General features: G+C 39.1%; 1 protein-coding gene across 4 annotated transcripts in view; it reads left to right on the forward strand.

Annotated features, from left to right (window-relative positions):
* LOC105147015 (sosondowah) overlaps window positions 1-14,409 on the forward strand; it is a 355,053-nt gene extending 340,644 nt beyond the window's left edge. For 3 of the 4 annotated variants that reach the window (XM_087413831.1, XM_087413832.1, XM_087413828.1), the window contains 2 exons: window positions 6,306-6,317; window positions 6,714-14,409. In XM_087413831.1, the coding sequence (XP_087269957.1) occupies window positions 6,306-6,317; window positions 6,714-6,821 (120 nt within the window). In that variant the 3' untranslated portion in view covers window positions 6,822-14,409. Of the gene's footprint in view, window positions 1-6,305 lie in introns of all 4 variants that reach the window. The other variant, XM_011057720.2, reaches the window with a different exon arrangement.
* Window positions 14,410-26,792: the final 12,383 nt, after the last annotated feature.

Here is a 26,792-nt window from a genome sequence, read left to right on the forward strand (position 1 = left end):
ACATTAAATCTACAATTGATAATTGTTGCGATGCACGACCATCTCCGCGTGTTTATAACTTTCGCAGGATAATTTACCTGGGTGCGGCTTTCTAAGAGTGTGTGGGTGTCAGTCTTCGCCTCGATGACCTTTGACCATTCTCCTTTTTTCAGTTCCTTTCGCCTCCCGTGAGGAATATTCGCGCACAATGCGCACAAAGAGTTGTCTCGCACTTCGCCATCTTCTTCTGTTGATAAGATTTGCCATTCGAATCGCTCGTTCATCATTCTGTAAACGACTCACAATGTACTCAGGATTGTTTCTTTATTGCTTAACCTTAAGAGCATGAACGATGTGATCTATTGTTTCCGAGATCGAGTTTTAATCTATTTTCCTAACTTCCGCGAGCAATTCGTCATATTAGTTTTATTAATGGTCATTGCTGGTTATCTTAATAGTTCTAAACCGGATTCAGTCACACGATGGCAATTCTTCAAAAGAAATAGTTTATCGCAGTGGTCAATCGCACTTGAGATTGCAGTCGAGATGATTTATTTCGCGTTAATATTTATTATTATTGTTTAGTGACAGTAATACTCGCGATTTGAATATCGTCTTATTAGGAATGTAATCAGATCTTTAAACATGAATTGCATACTTAGGCCCATATTCATAGTCGGTTTTTATATTTAAAACTGTCTTGAGTACGGTCTTAATCTTAAAATCTATTATTAGCATCTTAAGACATTACTTAAGACGGTCCTGAAATAAGAACCAACTATGAATCAGGTCATTAAAATAATTCTTTCTCGCCTAATAAGATATTTTCTAATGATAACAGATTCTTGACTTTTCCTGCTTTTGTAAAAGGAGGAATAACCTCTAATAAATAGAAGGTTATTCTTCTTTGTTTATACCACAGCTATGCTTTCGTATCCGATCGCGATCGTAGACTGGCGAAGGTGACGCTTACGACAATATCTTATGTCGTGACGACATACATTTCCTACCGAAATATTACGCATCTGCTTGCCTGTGCGATGTACTCCGTTTCATATACGAGAAAGGGATCTCTTCTTGCAGCGGGGCTGACTGGTTTAGCCACGACGATGTCTTGCCAAAGGATAGAGACAGAAACTCCAAGAAAGAGACGATTTCGCACTATCAAGAAGATCATAAAGATCTTCCATCTCCACTTTCGCGTACTGCTTCACTCACTCGTACGTCATAAACCATCTCGAGTCTACGTTTCGAATACGATCTGATATTATTACCATAGTCTCATTGTATTATATAATATATGGCCTTTTATACATGCCGTAGGCAGTTTCGCGCGCCCGGAAAATTGATGGAAGTTAGAGAAAAAAGTCGTCACTCATTCATGAAAAGATAATAATCAAGGAATATATTTGTTTTAATATAAATACCAATAAGAGTATCACTCGAGTTGTTATTACAGCGGCAAGCTTGTCAGAGGACAAGTGAATAAATTGCCTCCATATCATGTTAGGGAGGATATCTTTTATTTTTTTTTAATAATTAAAGATTAATTAAAGATCATAAATGATTAAAACAAATTTATGAGAAAAATAATACTTTACGATGGTTCATGAAATCAATAATTATCAGACGCATTGAAATAAGCAGGGAAACAAGCTTGACGAAGAGTAAGTCATTTGTATCGCGCGTTGACTTGCACATTTTCAGACACAACGTCGCGCAATTTCATTTCATCAAGATAGCCCTCGCCGACGCAAACAAAGTGCTTCCAACACGAAGTAATTAATTACGGTGATCTGATTGCACGCGATTAATCCTGCCGACTTTCGAGCGGATCATTAATTAAGGGTGAATGAATGTCCCGGGGTATGTAGGCACTACCGAGGACACGCTCATTTATTTGGAATAATTTAGTTTAAATGAGTAAACCATCTATACGTGTGCGTGTATGTGCGTGTGCACGCGCCCAAAGTTCACGGTCGATATCGCAGCCGGACATTCGATTTGCATTCGAGATATGATCGATCTATTCATTCGCCAAGCATTATTACTTAACGATATTTATGCTCAATTTACATATTTTTTTCACGATTACGATACGTGACCTCTCATTCATCAACACAATCATCAATACAGTGGAGCTTTTAATTGTCTTGGGTAGCACCTGTCGCGACTCTTAACAATTCCAAGAGAACTGGAACTCTAAGACAAAAAATAAATAGTATTTTTATTTACTGAGCTTATCGGCTCTCTCTCTCTCTCTCTTTCCTCTCTCTCTCTCTCTCTCTCTCTCTCTCTCTCTCTCTCTCTCTTTCCTCTCTCTCTCTCTCTCTCTCTCTCTCTCTCTCTCTCTCTCTCTTTCTCTTTGGAAAATTTTCTGTACTTTGTACATAAACAGTGAAATGTAATTATTATTCAGTACAACGCGGGCAGGTTTTCTTTGGTCTCGTAACTCTCCGAGCTTACGCTCAGCGGCAAGACTCGCTCGTTGAGCTTTTTATTTATACAGCTTATTGTGTGCCTCTTTTCTACAGTGTTACACGGCTTCTCTCGCCAGGTTTCTTCTCTTCTGCATCTACAGCTTTCCACCTTTGCGAATCCAATTACTTCGTGCTTCTTGCTGAAGAAAAAGTGCGACGAAGACATCGCGAGGCTTACGCTTCTCTTTCTGCTTTACATTACATTGCGTTGCGTTGCACCGTTTCCACCTCTGCGCTTTCTTCCGGTTCGCGTTTGTATTCACGAACTTTGCAAGCGAGGTAAAGCGTCGCTTAAAATGCAACAACGTTAGGCGGATGTTTTAATTTGTTTGCGCCACATCGAACTAAGCCGCGTAACCGCCGCACTCTGTTGCGCATAAAAAGCTCGCGCGCGATCCACCACCCAATCTCTCCGAGGAATTCCTACTTTGTTATTTAATTATACGATCATGACTTCCGGTGTATTCACATTTTGATTATGAAAAAAAAGGAGGAGAAAAAGAACGCTCTCTCGAAGCGCTCTCGCGTGATTTCGCCATTCCCTACACCTGGCAACCTTTGTCCATAAGATCAAGCGGTTTAATAACATGATTCAAGGAGCGGCAGTGATCGGTACATTAAGGTCAGGTGGGTCGAGGTATATAAAGATAATAGCTCGCCACCGACCGACCGACCGATCGACTGACAGATCGATCAGCGATAGATTTGGATAGATTCAAATACGTCGAAAAGTAAAATTACAAATTACAATAAACGCACGATTGATTCCATAAAAAGTATAGACAGTATAGACTAACTGTTATACTGTTACTAAATTAATAACTGAACAATCTATTATCTATCAACAACAATCTCTATTATCTATTTATCATCATCTATATGGAATGAACGATTATGCAGAACTACTATAATCTAATAATTTAACTTGGATACAGATCTGAAAATAATTTTGTTGGACTATCAAAATCTTTACAGGAAACTCTGCAAACATGATGCTGTAAGAAATGTTGATATTTTAGCAATTAGCTCGAGCGTTCTGTGTCATTATTTTGATAGTCCAACAAAATTATTTTTTAATCTGTATCTACTGAAAGAAAAAAATACTAAATTTTAATAACTAGTCGTTTCAATAGTACTAATAACATTTATCTATGAAACAGATACCTATATTTGCTAAATAAAAAATAATAATAGTAAAATCAAATTAATGATTCTTGTATCAAACAAATGTTTACACTTACAACTTGTTAGTACATATTTAACTGGCACTGTATTCAAATATTTATTAGAAATTTAGTACATTTTTCTCTCAGTGTAGCTAAATTTTTAGGTACTTTAGCAAAACTGTTCTTTCCATGCAGATTTCAAAACAAATTAGTCCAAAAATTCTCAGAAAATTGTCAAATTCGAATGAAAATGTTTGGCAAGATGTTGTGAATTTTTTTGTTTGAGAAAGAATTTTGAAAACGCTCGATATAATATCGATGTAATATGGAGGACAGGGATTTGTTCACCATGAAGAGCATGCCGCCGCGTCCGCGCGCGCAGCGATGCCTTAATGACGAGATCTAAGATGTGCGCAATGCGGCGATCGCCGATCGACTCGCTCTTGCACACGCTTCACGGCGGGGTCAGGCGGGTCGCAGCGCGTAAAAATAATAATCAATCGAACGACCGGTAAGTGAGAGCTTGGCAATTACGCGGTGGCGGCGGTACCCTGTGCTGCGGTTTACCCTGGGCCCCGGCCGCAGGTGAGCCGAGGACGGAGAGAGAACTTCCTTCTACCGCCTTTAATTCGCCTCCATTCCCTCCCTTCATCCTCTGCCTTCTCTTCGCGTGCGCTATCATAACGTAACAACGCGAGACTCCCTCGCTTTATTATTAAAAGTTAAAATTCCAGTGGGAGCCGGAGCGATCTTGCGGCGAGCCTCTCCACAGGTATCCTCATCCTCTCGTCTTCCCTTCTTTCTCTTTCTCTCCTCTTCTCTTAAACCGCTTTCCCCCTCTCTCTCTCTCTTTCTTTTTCTTTCTTTCTCTATCTTTCGCTCTTTTCTCGACTCGCTCGATTTACGTTCTTATGTTCATTTTTTCTGTAAACTCGTACAAACGTTTATTGGCGCGATACTCTGTGTTCATAACGGCCGCTGGTAGCAATCGCGTATAACTGCATGTATATCCTGCGTTCGCGCAGGAGCATCCCCATAGATAATCGTATTACCATCTATCTTGTACGCTGCTTCGGAATGTCGAATCGAGATTCGAAACACGCGGCTCTCGTCTTCCGCCTTTTAGCCGCGAACGGCGCTCTCGAAAGTTTTCTCGCGGTCGGTGGAAACGCGCCGACGCGTTTCTTCTCACACGTTTATCATAATTCGACACGTACAGTACATGTTGTCTCGAATTAAGGGGGATTAGAGAATTATACAAGCCATCGAGTTTTAATTAAACCAAAATTTACCGTTTATCGTCGAAGTTGTACGGTGAATGCATGATTTCGATATACCGGTGATTTCGCTTGCGATTCGACAACGGGTTTTTCTCACCGAACTGCTTGATAACCGGTACTATCGAAAGGTGGTAAAACTGTCCACCGAAGAGTAAAGAGAGCGGAACGAGAACGGGTGTGTGCACATCGTGTGAATTACGCGACGCGTCGCGTTGAATTGCCATTTATTTGCAGATTGATTGAAACGCGCTCGCGTCACCGGTGTCGCTGTGTTTTTAAACGAAACTGTAGTTAGCTACAAAATTTTCTGTCAACGAAAAAAATATACGTGCCAGAGAGAATTAGGAAAAATAAAAAAAAAAAGAAAACAAATTGTGCACATTATATAAATAGCGTAAATAAATGCATATAAATTAGTGCATAAAAATGAGGTTGAAAAAAATGATGATTTTTTTTCCGAGCATTAATTATGGTGATGTAACTATCATAACATAATTGTCAAGAGAAGAAATAAATAATGACGTATCATAATCTCTTCATTAAAAAAAAATTTGAATAAAAAGCATGCATGAATTCATGCTTTGTTTTGTGACTGTATATAATAATTAGATAGAAAAAAATTTCAAAATTCTTCGCGTATCATATTTTAATGGAATCTCGTTTGCGCGGGAAATAAACTGTTCGGAGAATGTCGATCGAGGAATATTTTTGCTCACGAATATTTTGCTTCTCTTTTTTTTTTCTTACGATCAACAACGCGGTAACCCTTTCGCAGACGACGGACGCGGCGGGGATGATCCGACGGACCGGCGGTTCGCGTGATTACGTATTATGCTAAACACGCGAAAATGGCTTTTTAAATGGAACATCTACATTTATGTAGTCAACGTAGCGTCCATGGCAGCCGCAGCCCCGCGGACGGTCGCCGGGTAAGAGCGATGGCGAATTAAATGCAATTTTCGTCTCACCGAGGCATGCATAACAAATTGACGAACGTCTTTATACTTAGAAACTGCGTGCATAACTGCGTTATGCACGTAGCACGGGGGCAGGACGCTATTTCGTCGCACGGCCGATTTACAATCCGATTATTATGCCTGCATAATGTCGACTGTCCTCTTTCTCCCCCGTCCTGCGTGTAAGCACGTACTCAACTACGTATAATACAACCGACGAGAGTGGTGCGAGCGGAATTTCTAAGCGATTGCAATTTAAAAAGGAGCAATAAAGCGGAAACTGGCTACCGGGAGGAGTAGTGCCGCTGCCGTTGCCGCCACCACCGCCGCCGCCACCGCCGTTGCTACGCTCGATCCTTAAAATTGAAAATTAAACGTTTCGTAGCGCACTGTGAATTTTGAGTAGCATGTCTAACCCATGGCTTCACGCTTTTTCTGTTTCAGGATCCGACTTCCGTGAGTATAGGTCATTAAGTTACCAGCCAAATGCTACAAAGTAATGGGTTCGAGCCGGGAGAGAAAAGCCGTGCCCCGATGGTCGGCAATTAATTGCGGAGCGCCGGTTCCTTCGTAGGCACGAGAGCTCGCAGGGTGCATTCACGAACGGCGAGAAGTTTTGCGCATATCAGCATGCATGTAGTTTACATTGCTAATCGTTAAAAAGTATGCCGCACGAGGGCAAAACAGAACCTTAAACTGCATGTAGCAATAATTTATAATTCGAAAAAACATTGCGTGGCAAAACTTCTTCGATCGGTACCATTAACGGTACATATTTTTGTATGTTACATGTACACATCTTGGGATTGACGAATAATCTTCGTGTGGAACACTGCTGCGAACCATCTGCAGGGCGTAAGTATATTTTGTTTGATTTTTTTTTTAATATTTACAATTAGATATACGCGATGGATATATCGAAGTTCAGACGTAACTATCTTTCGACATTTATTGACGTAAATCGTTCGATGTACACGCCGAATAGTACTTATCCGTAATTTTCCTCGACTCTTCAATTACACAAATACATTGCATTTGAAGAATTACCCGTAAGTCAAAGGCCTATCCAATCGATGATTATTGTTCCATTTCTACCGGCAATAATGAAAGAGGAATGGTTGAGAATAGTAAATGTCTAATTAGTTAAAATAATAACAATGTTTACAACACGAAATATGAATTAACTACAAATTGTATACTAATTGTACAAATTATTGAGTATTTTTCACCTGTTCATATCATGCAGCATTAATTGCGAGAGATGTTTCAAAAATAAGATTCGCTCGAAGGAAATATAGATTACAAATTTATTTTAATTGTTCAAATACACATAGATAAAATTAATCTTATTAATTTGTTAACATTTTTATTATTTTATTTTTATTATTGGAAGAAAAACTACATAGTAGAATGGAAATGACGATCTTTGCTGAAATATCTAAAAATATAGTAGATACAGATCTGAAAATAATTTTGTTCATCAAAATAATTATGCAAGAAACTCAAATATGATGAGAACAATGTTGTAAAAAATTTCGATATTCTAGCAACCAGTTTTAGTCTTCTACATAATTATTTTGATAGTCCGAACAAAAGACAAAATGATTGATGAAACGAAGAATTTCAGAAATGATACACATTAAAAACCAAATAAGTGGGATCAATAAACAAAGTGATACTGAAGGTTTGCTTGATGTTTATCTTCCTCTTCTAAAGAAAGATCTCCCTTGCACTTAATAAACAATTCTAGAACTTTCTAAACTATTTGACTCATGGATATAAATAGCCGAAAAATATGTGATACGACCAATAACAACACATAGTGTCACGACAAATTTCTATCTATGAAATGAGTATACTTGTAATTCATCGATTATTTTGCTGTAAAACAGGTAATGTTTCCTTTGTTTTATACTCCGTTTTAAAAGATATTAATAATTAAATAAATTATTGTAAATTAGAATCTGGAAATTCTCGTTCTACACTTTTTATTACATGACTTCTGACGTTCTATAATAACATTATTATATGAAGCAGCGTCGCTTTGATGCAAACACGATCTTTACAATTATAACACACGAGTGTTGAATTTGATTCCAACTTGATGTAACTCTGCATCTTAAGAATATTATTAATTTTACTGAAGATGGCCAGATTGTGGCCGAAACGTTTAATGTTTTTATTGTAATTCGTAATGCAAGAATAATTAAATATCACTAACTACATCTTGTGCTGTGGTTCTTTATGCTCTTTCTTTTCATATATTTTTGAAATTATAACCACATTCATTTTTTACATTTTTAAAAGACAAAATTATTTTCAGATCTGCATTTACCTAAATTTTTCGATCTCTCAACAAAATTCATTTTTTTTATACAATAATGTGACCTTGAGCGACTACAATATAGTCGCCAATAATTTGAGAGGAGAAGAGGCGAAAGAGACCTACAAACCCTCAGACTCGAATACGAAATGATGGGACGGATAACTGACGTCTCTATAGTAGTAAAATGGAGACTATGGCATTCGTCCCGATGGGGGTCCCTAGACGTCGTCGGAGACATCCAGCGCCGCGGGGGATCATTGTCTCAGGGGGATCCCAAGGGCGAGTCACGATGAAGGGCCAACCCCGGTTTGACACGCACGAGGGGGTCGTAGCACCCCGTCGCGCCCCTCACGAAATTAATAACCGAAATTCAAGTATTTCTACTCGAGCCAGAAGTTATCGCACGGGTGTATCCGGTTGAGTCTTCCGCCACGGCCCTCACGATGGATCTGAGCATCGCACACCCACGCAATGCATACATCAAAAACAAATACTGGTTAAGTGACTTATAATAAGGTCGAACCAGATTTACGGTGTTATTCACTATTGGAGCATGGAGAAAAGAATGGTACATAATCTTGCGACCTCACGTCGTGGTTGTATTAAATCTCTGTAGATTCAATAGGTATATAAACGGAATAACGTTTGAAGAGCCTCTCTCGCCGAAGAAAGACCGTCTTAAAATTTATTAGGGGATTCTCAAAGCTTGACGAAACCTGATTGATGATTTTCACCGGTCGTTTGAAAATAAACCGAGAGGCAGGTATCGCTCGCTTCGCATACCATGGCGTCTCAAATTTCCACATCGGCGACTGCCTTTTTCACCGTCGCATAGGTATATCGCGCGCGGTGCTATAAGCGGGCAATTAAAAGCATGCAGCAGAGACATTTATGTTCGCACTAACTGCCCGTTAAGACGGGGAACCACCTAACCGTGGAAGGTGTAATTGGTCGGCATGCTGAACCTGCAGCTCGTAAAAGCACAGCGGGTGTACCTCGCAGTTCTGTAGTTTTTCCGGCGTGACGTTTTACAAATTGTACTTTTCGTTAAATCCATTGTTTAAGGCCGATTTTGATTTTTCGTTGAGAAACTAACATTTTATGAGAATATACAGCCGATTCATAAAATTCAACGTAATCTTGAGATAGAAAAACAAGTTGGAACAGATTTGAACGAAAATATATATTAAAGTAATTAAAAAATAGCTGCTCTTTTTTATTTAATTGTATTGTTTGGCCGAGTAATAGAAAACTAATTGCAAGTAAATTTATAAGTATACCAGAATATCGCTTACCGATTCTCGTTCTTAACGTTTTCGACAAACGCATAATAGGCTGCATGGTTAGATAAGCCTCGAGCAAGAAGATCTGGATGTTAAAAAAGAAAAACGAGTTATTATTGCAGCGGTTATTAATATAGATCTACCGGCAGATAATGTAATTGTGCTACAACGTAGTCAGCAAGTATAATTTTAATTGCGATAAATCGTCATTACAGTAGCCTTGTTCTCTCTATGAACCTACTCATCTTTGTAACAAAGAAAAACTAGGATCTAATGCATCGTGTCAAGATAAAATGCTTCCATTTATTCTAACAGACCGATGTGTGAATAACAGAGGAAAAAAAAAATTGCTTTCGGTCTTGCGAACTGTATAATCGTACTGTACATGATTAGTTGCATGATCTTTTTTTTTCTTCGCGGCTTGAATGTGTCGTTCTATTAGTGGGACGTTTATCGCGTCATAATACAAATTCTTTATTTTACTATAAAAGTGTTTCGTTCCTTTTACGATCGCGATTGCAAGATACGACCGGACGTAACAATGTCATTAGCATAGATCTAACATAGGGATAGTGTAATTGCGCTACAATGTAACTAGTCAGTCAGTCATAATACAATATACAGGGTGCTTTAGAAGTATGCACATCATACTCTACGCGCAGGAGAGGCATGGTAGAGGTGTCTCGACAGAACGCGCGCAGCATTTCATTTTTTTATCAGTACGCATGCCGCTCGTTACGCTATCGTTCACTCGTACGAAGATACGCATTCCTGGCAATCCATTTCTCTCTAGCTCCCTTTTCTTTCCCTCTTTGTCTCTCTTTTTCTCTCTCTCTTTCTCTCTCTCGCTCTCTTTCGCGCGGCTTCGATTAAAATGCCAGACGTCGGTAACAGAAAGAGATTCGCCGTGATACGCGATATTGTTACGCGTGTACACGTTGTAACTGTCCGGATCCGTGACGGAGTCACGCGATATGCATTATGCACGCACGTAACGCCGCGCGGAGCGGCAGCAGACGCGTTTCCGCCGTCAATCCCACGATGCACCACAGCTCCAGTGGACGACTCTCGCTCGCTTTGTGAGAAACGAGTCACTGACGTGCACCGTTTGCATTTTCACGTTCGCTACGCGGAAAATAAGAGGAGAAGAAGCGCAGACCTCTAATTCTCGCGAGTCCTATACATTATTAATACAGCGGGGGAAAACCTGGGTTAAATGGCGCAAGCACAATGACGGCGTGTTAATTACACACATCGCCGCGTCATTATTTTCGACGCCACACCGGCAGAGCAATTTAACGCGCGTATCTTACATAAATGCAATTACTATCACGAAACTCTACGTACGATGCTCGCGTATCGAAACTACTGTGACGAGCTGTTACGTTTAGCCCTGACGAAAATGCATTCCATGCATGACATAACGAATGTATGCAGTGTTTCGCGAAACATGAAAGAATATTATTCAAATTTCAAATAGAAAGCATCGTACGCGCGTATGTAAAAAAAAAATATTTGTGCATTCCTAATTTAATGCGCGAGAAAAAAATTAGGAAATATTTGGAACGTAGTTTTGCACGAGGAGAGAAATCTGGTAACTCCTTATCTCTCCGAGATAATTCTGCAGCGGTGTGAGAAAACTCATCTCGATAATTCCTAAGTTTCTTCTCGTGCGGCTAATTCCATTTCGCGCCTGACGTCGTTGTTCGCAGGTCGTGAAAACTAATCGTGAGACAAATCCGGCATCTTTCGCTTTCGCTCTCGCTCGCAATGAATTTAACATTTTCCACTTCTTCCCCGGTATTGTCCGCGTGTAATGAAGGGACGTGCGCGATAAGGAGGATCCGTGAGCGTTGCTCCCGGAGCGACTTTCACCGTGCAATCTTGTCAGCCACCTGTCATGGCGAACTGACGACGGTCGCGAAAAAATGTCGCGACGTCGCGATTCGCGATGCACCCTTTCGCGATGAACCTCCGATGCCGATCGTGACGGTTCATTTACGACAGCTGCATTATCCCTATGCGACGCGCCATTACTTTTATTAGCATAATGACAGGCGAACAACTCAATTTGCATGAAAAATCACATAGGTCCCATAATGAAGTTCGCCCGCGGATCCGTATTAATAGTCGTCCTATCGTACGTGAGTACATATTATATTTCGCATATTGTATATTTTACATATATAAGGATTCTGTAAGCCTAATATCCTTAATATTTCTTATTCACTGTTTGCGGGTAACTGTATGGTGAATTCAACAGATAGTTCTAGTAATGTCCGTTTCTTACCAATGTAGTTTAATTTTAATCTTAACTTTTTCTAAGAATTAGAAAAAAGGTAGAGAATAAATTGAAACTGAGATTAAAGTTAATTTGTATAAGTAAAAATAAAATTGGCGTACATATCGTACATAAGGCTATCGCGTTTGACTCGATTGCATCAGTTTATTCATTCTATTATTGTCAGTAAAACAAAATACAAAATGTTATGGTCATGATGTAATATTTCGTAAGTAAATAATTGTGCTTTCTATAACTACCAAGAGATGATTGTTAATTTTCGTAGTTTATCGTAACTCTGAACAAAAAACCAAACCTAAGAGATTCGGCATTGCTTCGCGTGGCTGCGAGTAATACTGAAAAGTTCTTTGTTTTAAAAATTATAGTTTATATAGTAATATATGAATATTTTAATTATTCGTAGTTTAAAATTAAATAACTGGAATTTCTTTGAATATATACAGATTTCTATAATTCTTAAATAATCCTCAGTTTTATTTAATTTTTCTTTTAAATGTTCGCAGTTTCCTCACTTTTCCTTGTATATAGAATATCATATACAATATGCGAAAAATGTAGGCAGAAGCAGTATACAGACAAAAAAGATCTTCTAGTTGGAATAACAAAGACTTCTTTGAGATATCGAGCATTCTCTCTCTCTCTCTCTCTCTCTCTCTCTCTCTCTCTCTCTTCGCGTTGGATAATTCCGTATCATCATCGAAATTGCCCTCGATCGTCGTCGTCTTTCTCATCCGCGGCTTGATTGAGAGTAGTCGAGGATCGTTTGCCACCGCACCTGATCCAATCGTCCATTCGATAATTGGTGCCGGTAATGAGACGCAGAATTACCTGGTCAGATCGTTCAGGCAAATTTTTGCGGTGAAAAAAGATGGTAAAAGGAATGGCGCGTCGTTTCTCTAAAAAAAGAAAGAAATAACGAGCGATATTGCTTGGGCGAAATTATTTGAACGAAACAGTTTGCGAAACATTTGCTCTCGATTCACGTAAAGTACAGCTGTCTAGAAATGAAGATAAATGTGAAGTGATGTTTGGGGCGTGTAACGATTATCACGCGATTATTTATCGATCATTGCTCAAGTCGACGGATACAAATTCGATGAAGTCTTCGGTACCTTAATAAGGAAGTGCAGACTTATCGATATATATTATATACTTCAAACACTTCTTAAAGATAGCATCTTAACGGCGAAAAATGTGCACCGTTTTACATTTTTGACGTTATTACAGTTATATCGGCTATGATATTATGGAAATCGGTCTGATTATAATCAATATTTTGTTGATACTTAATTTTAATGGAATATTTTAATACACATTTTTTTTCTGTATGCGTGTGAAGGCTTGTGTCAAAACTCATTAACTTCAATTGCGATATTACTGTAAATCGAAATGTTTCAGCATAAAAGAAAAATGCGTAAAACTCTAATAAAATAAAGAGATGAAATATTTTTCCTATCATGTTGAAGAAAACGATGTATATATATATATCCTATCATTACAGTTAGCCTCCGTATTCCGCGAGAAGTTATAATGATCGTCCAGAGTTCCGAGTTTGATTTTATCTATCGGTCGTTAAGCTAAGATCGTCGCGTCGTCCTCATAATATCGCAACGACGTGAATGACGTGAATGAAATTAACGTGCCTGATCGCTTCGATTTTGGCGCCGAACGCCGTGAAATGCGATTACGACGTTACGATCTCGGACGCGGCGATACGAATCTGGCGAAATATTATGTAAATAGAGGCGTGCGTTAAAACGTGCGCGTTCTAGAGCCCGCCTCTCCTACTTACCTACCTGCCCTTGCTTGCCTGCCCGGCAGGAGATACCAGGCGAATATAAAAGAAGCATAAAGTAACATTTAGCGCGCGCGCGTTTAAACGAAATTGCTATAATCCCCGGTCGAGGTGGGCAAAAGCGGGGAAAAGAATTGCGAAGTAAGGGGTACGCAGAGAGGAGAGGGAGAGAGAGGAGGGAGGAAGCGAGAGAGGGCATTAACATACCGATTTACATAATGCGTATAATTCGAGCAATTATGAAGGGAAATATACACAATTTAATATAATAGTGGATGTTTAGGGCTGGCGCTATATCTACCGCGGGATATCTCTCTGGTGTACGACTAGAGAGAGAACGCGAAAGAGAAACCCCTCTCGTATTGCTTATGTAGATGCGTATTACTTACGCGTGATGCATTCACGAGAAAGGAAGATGAGCAACTCTATCGATTGTTCCATACGTTATGCGGATGCGTGCCGCGTATGTTGCAGACGATCGTGATCGGGCTGGATGAGTTAAACGCGATCTAAAGCGCCGCGTGTCTCATCCTTAGCCGACAAATAAGATCGTTGTGTTGTTCCTTTACGAGTGTCATTCTACGAAATATAAGACTTCGATGGGCAAGAAGCGAGACATTTTGAAATTACAGAATGTGTTTCGGTAAAAAGACACAGCGATAGACGCGTGCAACATCTGCTGTATTTATACGCTACATTTAACATTGTTATCTCGATCTTTGTAACATCGGTGCTGTAAATGCTCATGCGTTCAACTTTGAATAATGGTATCATAAAAAACAAATTTCCTCCACTTCGTCGTGAAATTTTGATTAAATGACTAGGATTCGAAAAAAAAATAATTTTGGTACTCAGAATTTTATCAATCTTAACCTACCAGAACGGTGGGTTTATTCGATCCATTCAATTATAAATATCTTTGTCAAAAATGTCAATTCAATTTTCTTTATGTTACATCTGCAAATTTGGATGATTCTTATTAAAATATAATTAATATTCATTTTTTATGCGAGTCATTTTAGATTCTTGACATTAATTAGCGTCTTTTCAATCAATACAAATTAAAGGGATCTTACAAACTCAGCGTCAATAACTATTACAAATTTCGACGTTAACTTTTAAGGGAGGTTAAGATTGAAGCGATAAAAATCTATTTAATTCTATAACTGACACGATAATTCTTTCGATAAAAGATGCGCGAAATGAAAAATGACGTAGATATGCATATTAATCGTAAAAATATTTGAAAAAGACGGATGAATCGCCACTCTTCAACTCCGAAGACGTTTGAAAGGTTGGCTCCTAATGACGAAGCACCTTCACGCCTACCTTTTACTAGATAGACATTGATTAATACAACCAGCATTTCTAACATACTTATTTTAATTTGTGTTTTCACACGACGAACATGAAATTTCCCGAGGTGGCTGGCACGTATATCGTTAGAGCTGCCAGATAGTAATGCCGTAATTATGACGAAAATATTGTGCAAGATAAACGTATCTTTACGTTCTTAATGAATAAAAATATAAGAGATAAAGTAGCTCGATGTAGTTATTTTTTAACGAAGTGCATAATTACTGCGCAGATTTCCTGCTCATACTTTGCGCTTCTTAACGCGTTTAACTAAACATACATATCTTTAAAACATATACTTTAATATAATATCTTTATATTTATTTCTTTCTATTTATCATATATGTTTTTAATGCTTCAGGTTGATATAATAATTGCATATTTTATACCATTCTTACATTCTTAATAAGGAGGAATTACCGATGTGTAAAGTATTATAATTTACAATCAAATTGAGTATTCCAGCAATCGGAGAACTTTTTTCCGCAAAGATATTATATCATTAACAACATTCTGTCTGTTTTTTTATTATACCATTCGCGATATCGCAAGAACATGATGAAGAGAAAAATGAAATGGGATCGAAATATTTCCGGAATTCCATGTGAAATGTGTTCATCGAAAGCGGATAACGGTGCACGGATAACTAACGAGACGGTCCACGTTTATCAGTTATACAGTTCACGGCGGGCGTACGTGGTTTCATTCCAATTAGTGTTACAGGATGAGCTAATTGCTCGATATAAATCGCCAAGACTTAAAAAGTTTGAATAATTAGGCGGGGCTGCAGGTGCTTGGGCTTGGCTTTATATATGCGCGTTTGAATATTTAGCACAGTTCTAATGACGCGCACGCCTCTCCTTATTATCGCCGGTTAATAAGAAGGGATGACTTGCGTTGCTTTTTATACGCGTTCAAAAACGATTCGCTATATCGTGCTCGCCGTTAATAGGTTCCATTAACGTTCGCGAATCACACGACAGTTCATCACCGGCGTATAAACATCGGATCCGAAAGCAAGAAAGGATCAATTACCTCCGCGATTAAATTTTTTTAACGCAGGAACATGGCGCTGATAATGCCGCTCGAAATGGATACTGCACTCAATACATATGCAGAAATAACGGTTGAGTTGAAGTATCTAAAAATGTAGCTACGGATCTAAAAATAATTTTTCAGATTTATGTAAATTTTGCGTTTTATTGGTATTTGTTATTTTATTGAAGATGACCAGATTGTGGCCGAAACGTCTAAACAAATTTTTTATTAATGTAATGACATATTAAATATCACAAACAATATCTTGTGGTTTTGTGCTCTTCTTTTTGTAAGTTTTGAAAAATAATTTTGTTAGGCCATATATATCACAATAATTATGTAGAGCGCTCAAACTGGTTGCTAGAATATCAAAACTTTTTGTAGCATTGCTCATTATGCTTGAGCTTTCTACTTATTTTAATGGTTGCAAAGTTATTTTCAGATCTACATATATCTACATAAATGAATATCTAAATTTTTAGATATCTTAGCATTTTTTCTATGCAATTATTCTTTGAGAACACATCTTTTTTTATATAATATTATTTCCTCGTTAATTAATTTATTAGAATAAAGAAACACAAACTCGATATTTATCAAAGTTGACGTCGAGGCAATGTAACGGGATATCACATAATATTTAATTCGCTCATGAGTGAATCATGAGTTGGCTGATCAAAATGATCAAGAAAATAGTGACATTCGGAATGGAGGCTCGAAGGGACGAAGGAGACTCACTGACTGACTGACTGACTGAAGGAAAAGGAGAACGAGGAAGAGAAGTCTGTTCGACTCGCGCGTATCTTAAGATCTATCTGAATAATAACGTGTACGACAACATGTCAAATTATACAGAACCGCGACGCACGCAGATCCCTGAAACTCACACACTCGTGAACGAGCCGCGTGCGTGTTCGCCGCGTGCGTGCGTGCTCGCGTGCGTGCGTGCGTGTCGCGCGTTCACTCCCATGTCGGCATCGGTGGACAGGAGGGAGCTCCGGGGGTGGTACGAGGGTGACATGTGTTTTGCGGTGGCGGTGACTCTCTACAGCAGTTTTATAATTGCCCGACTCGTTGGATATCGTGCCCACTCGTTGGACGAGATTCGCGAAACGCCGTTGCGTTTCCACCAACGGGAATCGAGTCGATCTTAACCCCGCAATCCGCCCTTCCTCCACAATTATTGCCTTCCTGCGCCAGGGCCGCTGCTTGTTTCTAAAAAAAAAAAAAAGTATTCTCCGGTTTTTTTTTCTATACCTCAAAATATTTTATTACAATTACACACCGAAAGAAATATTTTTAAAATAATTATAATTTTGTTGATATGTGAACTGTCAAAATTTTGTTGTTTTAATTTATAAATTGTGTTGTTTTAATTAAAATATTATTATTCGAACCAAATTTTTATTACAATACAATTTTTTAATTAAAACATAACAAAATTTTGGTATTTTACATATCAACATTATAGTTGTTCAAACATTTAACATTTTATTAACATCAAATATTTCTCTCAATATATAAAAGAGGAAGAAACTGATTTAAACGAATAATCAAAATATGAAATTAAAATATATTCATAACAGAAAGCTTCTGGAGTTCTTTGTAGCATTTATCCTAAGTTTGAGGATGTAGTTTTGAGAGATGCAAAAAATTCTAATGCTATATATATTCTGCGAAAATTTGTGTAAATTAAAAAATAAAATACTATTTTATGAAAATCAGAAATCTTCCATAAATAAGTCATCGACGCTTCTTATACGCAGGTTTTTTGCATAGAGCGTTCTTTCTTGCTGGAAGGATACGGTGTTTCTTGCCGCGCGACTTAACCGACCCTGCACACTTTCCACCATCTCGTCACGGAGCTACCGGTGACAATTAAATCACAGCTCCCGCTTGATCATGACGGATCGCCGACGTAGCCTAGCGCGCGTCGTTGCATGCTTCCGACCGCTACTTTGCCTTGGAAATCTCGAATTTTCCTCGCAGATATCGCGATTCTTGTTTCGACGGTCTGCACGCGCAGCTGAGCTCTTAAGCCCTATTCAAACGATACGGTATTCAAGCGGCAGGTGCATAAAATGTAACAGTCGGGATTAACGGCGACAGTCTCGAAATGTCGTGTGGCAAGTGGTATCAACTTTACAGGGGATAATTTTTGGAACGTTGTTGACACTGCGCGCTAGAAATCGTATTGTTCGAATAAGCCTTTATTGCGCCGCGACATTATACCGTATCGCTGGCCATCGCCAGTACATGATCGTCGGCTGCGAACCAACGGCGTGATTGCTGCCTGTCAACAATCGTCGACGTATATACCGGCGATAATTCGTCTCCACAATCGCCAGTCCGGTGCAACGCGGTAATGACAACGATGATGGATCTGCGGCGCGACGTTGAACTTTGTTTGCTCGGAGGCCACGCGACGTATATGCAAATCGTGCTTGCGCGCTTGTGTTATATAAATAAGGTCTTAATTAATACTAACGAGGCTGACGCGTAGATACATGTAACTATCGTCTTTTCTGTTTCACGCCTCGTGCCTGCCTGCCACACATCTTGGATGGACGGATATATGCATACTCATCGTGGATCACCGCAGTATGTAAGTAGAATGTTTTATTAATATTGTTGCGATCATTTATCATGTACGAGGAAATCACGTGTATGGTAGTCAATTCAGAAGACAACCGAATTAGAAAAGATTAACGGCAGTTTCAACATTTGAGTACAGATAGTAATTTATCATTGGAAATCAGAGACCCTAATTTAAAATTTCCCGCTATTGTACGATGCAATAGCAGATTCGAACTCTGCGGATTTACGTAAAAAATAGCGAGATTGGCTGCCGGCATCCGAGAAAGCGTTCACCCTTTTACCAGCTTTCGCACAAATCATCTTGACCATGCTGAGAAATCTGGACGAGCACTCGTTCTCTCAATTATCGGTTATCGTCAATCGAAATTACTTTATCGATCTAAAGCGTTGCTTTATTAGCCTCGCCAGCCTGGTCGACACGGCGGCTTTCGATTACTCGGCAATGTCGGCTTGTCTGATGTTGATGCTGCTCTCATTATATGGAATATGAGCCCGCGCTAGAGCTCTCTTCTCCGAGGCCCTTCAATGCCGCTTATCTTTTCACCTTTCTACCAGCCATCGGTGCATGATCAACTGTATGTGGAATCTTTTTGCGCAAACTTCCACTCGAAACAATTATATAGAGTTGTTTCGTAGAAACGTTTCAATATCGTTCTCTAGCTATATTGATTACTTCAACTAAACTTGAAAAGAATAATCTCTCAAAAAAATAAATTTTATGTATACTTATTTTTAGAAAAAAGCGCGTTGCGCTATCGTTTTTTTTTTTTCATTAGCTGCATTTAATAGAAAAAAACTTTGCTGTTACAAGATTTTTAATTAGGGTTATGATTAGGGTTACGCATTTAGACCAGTGCAGAACTCTAAGAGCGAAACCAATTATATTAAAGAATTTTACAATTGTGAAGTTGCTTTTCCTGCTGCCATTAGCTGTGCATTCAGCAGAAAAAGTAGCTTTACGATTGTCATAAGACTCTTTAATATGATTGATTCTTGGTCTTAGTACCTCTCTATAATCTAAATGTGTAAACTACAATACTTACATTAAAAAATCTTACAACTTCAAAACTGTCTTTTCTGCTGAGCGCAACCATTTTTCCAATCGAAACGAGACACGTTTAGAGACACGCAATTATACCTCTTGTCTAGAACGCGAGATATCGCGGTCTACGGGCGATATGATCGTAGTTTGAACCACAATGGAAGAACGATAGGAGGGGAAGGTAATGAGGTATATGATAGAACGCGGAGGACTCGCACGGGGTCCACGGGCACCCATGGACCGTGGACTCTGCGGCCTGCGGTACTGGCCGAGTACGTTGGGGCTTGGGGTTAATACGGTGGCCGGTGATGCACGACCGACGCAACGCTGCGGGCAGAGCGGCTGACCGCACGCCAGCTGCCCAATGCCGGTCCGACCTGCCCGCAAAAATCTGTAGCTGACCCTTGTGCCTGCGCACGGAGAGTTGTTGAACGCTGTCTCCTCTTCCCCGGAGCGGCACCCTCGTATCGTGTTGCGTCCTCTCACATTCGGGATATTACTCTTGTACGCGGCTATATCGACTCGCTTGGTTCATCACTTAATGCCGTATAGGGTGTTTCCAAATTGCTGCCGGACAAAATATCCAAGGACATTATGCTCCAAACTAAATGGAAAGTTCTGGTAAACGTGCGCACTCGTCTGAGAATACTATTTTAATTGAGTCGGCCAACGTTAAAAAGATACTAGAGAGAGCAAGAGATATTCAATAACCTTTTAATGCTTTTCATACTGAAAATACTTGGATAAAATATTTATAATAATATATTTTATAAATTAATAAATCTCGATTATATATATATATTTAAGAGGAAATGCTTCTACGACTTCTAAATATGACAGCTCATTTTTAATGTCTGTTTTATGAAATTATTTTATTTTTAATTGAACTAATTTTATAATACTATCAAAAAAATTAGCTATTATTATATACATATATATAAACCTACGAATTCTTAAAATTTTGATCATTATGAAAGAAAAAGGAATAATTAAATTACATATAAAATTTTATTAAACCTCTCATGCCCTTTTGCGTACCTACATGAAAGCATGATAATGGGGATGGCTGCAACAACGGACGATATTGGAATTTCACGCACGCCTGCACGGCAGCAGAGGTAATTGCGTTAAACGACGCGAACGCGTATGCGACTTCTGATGCCTATTTCTGTGTCAACCCGTACGTCCGCGCTGCGTAATAAATAATGGGATTCTCATCGCGCCTCTCGCCTGGTAACAACGACAAAGGAAAACTGCGTGGTCGATCCCTTCTATTATGCGTCATCATTGTCAACCATACGTCGCCATCGATGCGTCGTCGTTATCATCATCGTCATCTCGATCGTCGACAGAAAACCGAACGCCCATCGACTAACAACGCACTCGCGTGACTCACGCGCGCCATATTAATGCGACGAATTCTGGAGTTCCGGCGGGAACTTTGCTTTCCAGGGGATTCGGTTTTCGATTCCCTTCGTGCTTCCCCGCGTCCCTTATTACAAATCAGTTCCTTTGCATTCACGCGTCGATCGCGTTAGCGACTTTGCCCTCCCAAGTTGTATTTCCAAAAAGCGACAAGCGTGCAATACGTGAATGCTAATGGGTCCTAACTTTCGTCTTCCGTTAACTAATGAGGAACAATATCGGAGTGTTACGAAAATGCGTAATTTTGCTGGAATTTCTCTCGACTATCACTATAATACACTAAAAGAAAATTATTCATTTAACTATATATTGTATAAATTAATTTAGTTGTCTTTATTACTTTTGTTGGAAGATGTATGTATTTAAGTCAAATATAATAAGTTTGACTTAATACATTCTTTGTCAAAAGAAATAAAGACGAATTAAATTAATTCTGTCAACTTTCTGAACAATTTTTTTTCAGTGTGAGCAATCTTTTAACTTGTAATTATTTAATAATTGCGCACTAAAAAAAATGTTTTGATTAAACTAATAAAGAAGTAAAAAAATGATATTTTGATGAACCCAAATAGAATGCCTGATTATCATAATGTTTGGTCTCATCAAAATACCATTCTTGTTGGATTCTTTTGGTTTACTCAGAATACTCTTTCGTATATATTTCGTAAATCATAAAAAACTTACAAACAACGATCTCATCGAAACTGATCAATATATATCTCGAATTCTATGAGTGTTGTTTTTTATAAGCACAAGATTTATTCGATCTATCTTCTCATTTTAATACTGACGTTCGTATTAGGATTGATCTTGATATCTTAGAATGAATTCGTGAACCTCCCGTCGGAATGTTTCCGCACAACCTCGAAAATGATATTTTATTTTCAAGAAGACACAGATTATGTGTTAATATACGATCTTAAGATATTCATGTTTAAAGACATTTTGCGTGGGAAAGCTTCTCATTCAAGCGTAATGCGCTTCCTATATAGCTTGATCGAACCCGAGGGCCCGGACGCATCGCAGTAATTTAATTGACGCTCGCTGAAATTGCTGCAAAAAAAGTTCATCTCTTCCTTTAATGCTCCCTTTCCTTTCCCAGCCAGATAACCAGCTAGCGAACGTCTCCGCGCTTCCCACACTTTATGCGAACGCATACTGATTCGCTCGTAATTAATAACGCATCATCTGCAAGAAGAATTACGGCACTTTATACACATTTCGTATCAATCTTTTTATTCCTCGGGCAATTATTAAAAATAAAATAACGGAAAACGTTTTGAGAAAGGATTCAACGTTGAGACCTACTAAATCTCTGCGGTTAAATTTCGTGAATTGTTCAGCAAGGAAACTCGGCGCCACGAACAGTCTGAACGGTCGTCGAAGTAACTGATCCTGTAACTTCCACAAAAGCGTAACAGAGGGAAAGTTTGCCGGTCGTTACGTTTCAAAGGACTGGCACGAGCGAGTCGCACAATCGGATTAGTATCGCCACACGACCAACTATCGTCCTGTCTCTTCTCGTCTCGTTGTACTTCTCGAACTGCCTCATCTGTAACAGTTTTATTTTTTGTCAGGTAAAATCGGTATCTATTTACGGTTGAAGAATCGAGTGGCGTTTAAAATGATTGTTAAGGACTACTCTATTGTCAGCTTTCTAGTAATAGCCTATTGTAGTAGTGGTATGGCGCCACTGTTGTCTTTCTACGAACAGATCCTGGGTGTGTTCTACAAGCCACTTTCCATTAATTTTACGCATTTTTGCCGCGTTATTTAGCTGATTAACCAGCCGAAAAGTTCTTTCTTTTCGAAGGCATTGGTTTACTAATTTATTTTCGGTAACGACGAAATCTCAGCTCGTCATGAGGAAACGGCTGATGTCTTCCTCTACGTCTTCCGTGACCGAAATCCAATTTGCATGCAACGCAGGTAGAATGGACAAGGTAATTGGTACATAGTGAGAGATTACAGATCCACGCCAAGACAATGGATATACATCTCGACATTGATATTGATATAGTGCACGCAAAAATCCCAATCAAATTAGTCCCAATCAAATATCCAATTATATGCTGCCGAAAGTCGTAAGGATGTATGAACTTTAAAATGATAGATTAAAGACAGTCTTAAATTATACTTTTTATTTATATTTTAAAAAATATTTTAACTATGAATAATTGCGATCTTTTTAAATATTTTTCTACCAAAGTGGGAGATTGTAATTAATATATATAAAATTTAAATAATAAAAGTACATACGTGCATGAATCCTCTTTAAAACATGACTAGCGAAGTTTTATTTCCCAGAAACAGAAATAAACTTAGACATTGAATGGCGTACAGAAGAAATTCTCCAGAGACTCGCGTCGTGACAGTAACTTTCTAAAGATTGATTGAGTCGAAACGGATCATTTGGAGCGTTCCTAAGTAGAAGCGTCCCCCGCGATTATGGTAGGGAAAGAAGAAGAGACAGAAGGAAGAGGAAAAGAAAGAAGAAGAAGAAAAAAAAGAAATAGCTGGAAGAGGAGGAGGAGGAGGAGGAGGAGAAGCCGAAAAGAAGAGGAAGAGCGCTCACATAAATACGTACGCAACGCAAACAAAAACCCACAAAGGACCGCGCTCGTGGCAGATACGATCTTGCGGCATGCAGATACGAGCATACTAATCTCTCTGAGAGGTCTCTTCGAAGAGGAAACGATGTTCTTTTGTTGTATCCATCTATGAAATATATTGGTGTTTACCCACACATCCGGGACGCGGAGGAATGATTCAATATGATTACGAGAATTTACGAGGATTTCTATAGTATTGGAGGATCGTCTAGAGATCACAAACAATGCTATGAAACAAAAAGATTTAAAAACTATATGCAGAAATATGAGAAAAACAAAATTTATCATTCCTGATTAATCACGTTGATCAACAATATAGGAAAGATCGCTATAAATAACACTTCGTAAAATCATTTAATCATGATTTCTTTGAACGCTTCATTATTGTGCAATTGAGAAGTATCTTATTGCAAATTTCAATGTCCGCAGTCTGATACAGAACGTAAGCCCCTTCTCCATCAGATTCACCCAACGGCAGGCGGCAGTTTCAATTTCGAGACGCCAATCCAATCATGTAAATCAAGGATGGCATTATTAGCAGCGGCAATCGAACTCGGCTAGGCCAATAGTAGTAGCGATAGAGAGCGTAGATGGAGGCTACTGAGTCTGAGTCGAAGGTGGAAGGGCTCTCCGGCAGGCTCTTCGAATCCCGAACGAAGGGAGCAGCGACGTCTAACTAATCCTGGGTTTACCTAATCGCCTACTCCCTTCGTCCCAAACGCGGTTCGGCAATTCCGCTCGTTCGCAAAGCGGCTTACCCTTTCACCCCTTCCATCGCTCTCTTGCCAGAGCAACCGAGAGCTTCTGTATCCATTGGCGGGCCTTGCAGATCGCTCGCGATTGATCCAGAATTGATTTTCTCGATTCGCCGATCGCTATACAAGAGCTCCCAAGTGACGGAGTAATCAGAGAATTGGAAGAAATCTAGTTTCCAAAAACATTTTATAGCTAAATTTTACAGCTGAATACATATACAGTTTGCAGAAATTTTTTATAACGGTAATTAACTAAAAGCTAAAATTAAGAAAGTTATTTTTCTTAAATGACTTTTTTCCAACTTTAGCTTTTAATTAGTTATTGTTACTGTTACAAAAAATTGTAACGTCATTATCACATCGTTATTATAAAAGTAACGACAGTGATTACTTATGTATCATATCTGATAGTTTGTAATTGTTAAATCCGAAAAGATAGCTATAAGATATTTAAGCACACTTCGATGCATTTTTGGACATATTCCAATTTAGCCTTTTAAAAGGATGAACCTTGTAACCCTTTATAATAATTTTTTTAAAAGCCCGTGTATCTCTTACTGAAGAAATTGAAGGTAAGCGTAGGGGTAAGCGCCTATGCAAAATATAATCGACACACGACCGATAATTCCTGACAGCGGATGGGAAGGGATGCGGGATGGGATACGATCGAACGAAAGCGTAAGCCGCGTAATCCCTCGTGAAATACCGTGTTGGATCGAGACGACCGAGAACTTTGCCGTATGCCCGAGGACATCGGAGGGACATCGATTATTCGCGGGAAACCGCTCCCGTTAATCGTTTAAACTCCGCTGCAGGTGGATGTATGCATGCAGCGCCCGTGCCCGCGGCGGACACCCCTGAATCTCGTGATTCACGAAACCACGAGGGGATCCCGGAGGTTCGCTGAATATCGATATTCAGCGCCGTAAGAGTTCGACATTGTCGATGCCAAAGCGTCGATGAACGGTACATGCTTTTTATCGACGACTAGACCGATTGCGCGTTGAGGCGCGTTGAGGAAATCATTCCCATTGCGAGCGGAAATTCCGGATAATATTGCAAGCGTTGATATTATTTACTAAAGCGACGTTTTAATATAAATAATACTATTTGAAAAAGGTTTTTTTCTATCCGAAATACCATAATACGTATCCCGAAGAGTTTTTTGCGCTAAACACGATGCCATCGTCAGAATTTGCGTAGCACACCAAGATTTGTAATAAATTGTGATGGTTTTTGATCTGTTTCATCTCAATTTATTAAAAATCTTGATGCACTGTATAAATTATAACTACAGCATCCTGTTTAGCACGAAAAAATATTCTACTATGATACTTCGGAAAGAATTTGAGTGTTGAATAGATGTGTAATCGATTGATTGCGAATTTAGTTTATAAATATGCAGATACTCTTTCTAGTTGCGGATATACTTCGTAATGCGATAATGCTTCTATATTAGTATTGATTTCTTGGAAGTTGGGACATCAGTTGTGGAAACGGGTCATCTTTTGTTCAGAACATTGTGTTTCCTCAGCTTCCAACAGAATAAATTCACAGCGTCCGGTCTCTCACGGTCACACGTGTAAGACGCGGTTGTGACACGAACGTCCATTCGTTAGGCGAATCGCTAGCGAAATTGTTGACTACCGATGCTCATCGGACCGAATCAACGTTCACGAGGTAATGGACGTGGCTGATGGCAATGTCTTGTCGCGTCGCGGCTCGTCGACGCCACCTGCGACAGCGGGAAAATTCTACAGGGGCATACTTTGCGCAGATTTACGTAGTAATTCTGCTCATCGACGTCTTTAAATACCCGTCGTTTAATTTTCTAAAGTGAAATACGTAAACAAGGTATACTGTTCGCTTTCCTTCGGCTGAAGTTACTCATTCTCTTCTTTTTTTCTTTTCTAAACTCTAACATGAACGATTGATCGTCGCTATTAAAAATTTCATTAAGTAGATACACTACACTGCGGCCTTGTTAAAAATGAATTCACAATTAGGCGAATAATACAGTCATTTTCATGTTTATTGCGCTTTAATTGCGCTTGCATATCACTGTAGATATGTAATGTAACGCATTTGCAGAAAAATTAATATTCAAAGGGGATATCGCAAGGTGGTAATCTGCAAGAGAATTAAAGGCTCGGTAGCCGGGATAGAGATCTTCGTGCAGTCACAGCTCGTTTGAGCGAGTACCTCAAGTGATTTCAGTTACACCTCGTTTGCGCGATCCACCGGCGGCTCTTATTATTTCCTTTCGAACGAGGAAGCACTTTTTTTCAATTGTACGATCGTAGTTGATGGATCGCAATTGCGGGCCTGATGGCGACGGATAACATTGTATGATCGTCAATCCATGGTACTGTACAAGTATACAGGATAATAAGTTAGCT

This window comes from Acromyrmex echinatior, chromosome 15 (assembly GCF_024713525.1).
Source record: "Acromyrmex echinatior isolate Ae372 chromosome 15, ASM2471352v2, whole genome shotgun sequence".
Classification (NCBI taxonomy): Eukaryota; Metazoa; Arthropoda; class Insecta; order Hymenoptera; family Formicidae; genus Acromyrmex; species Acromyrmex echinatior.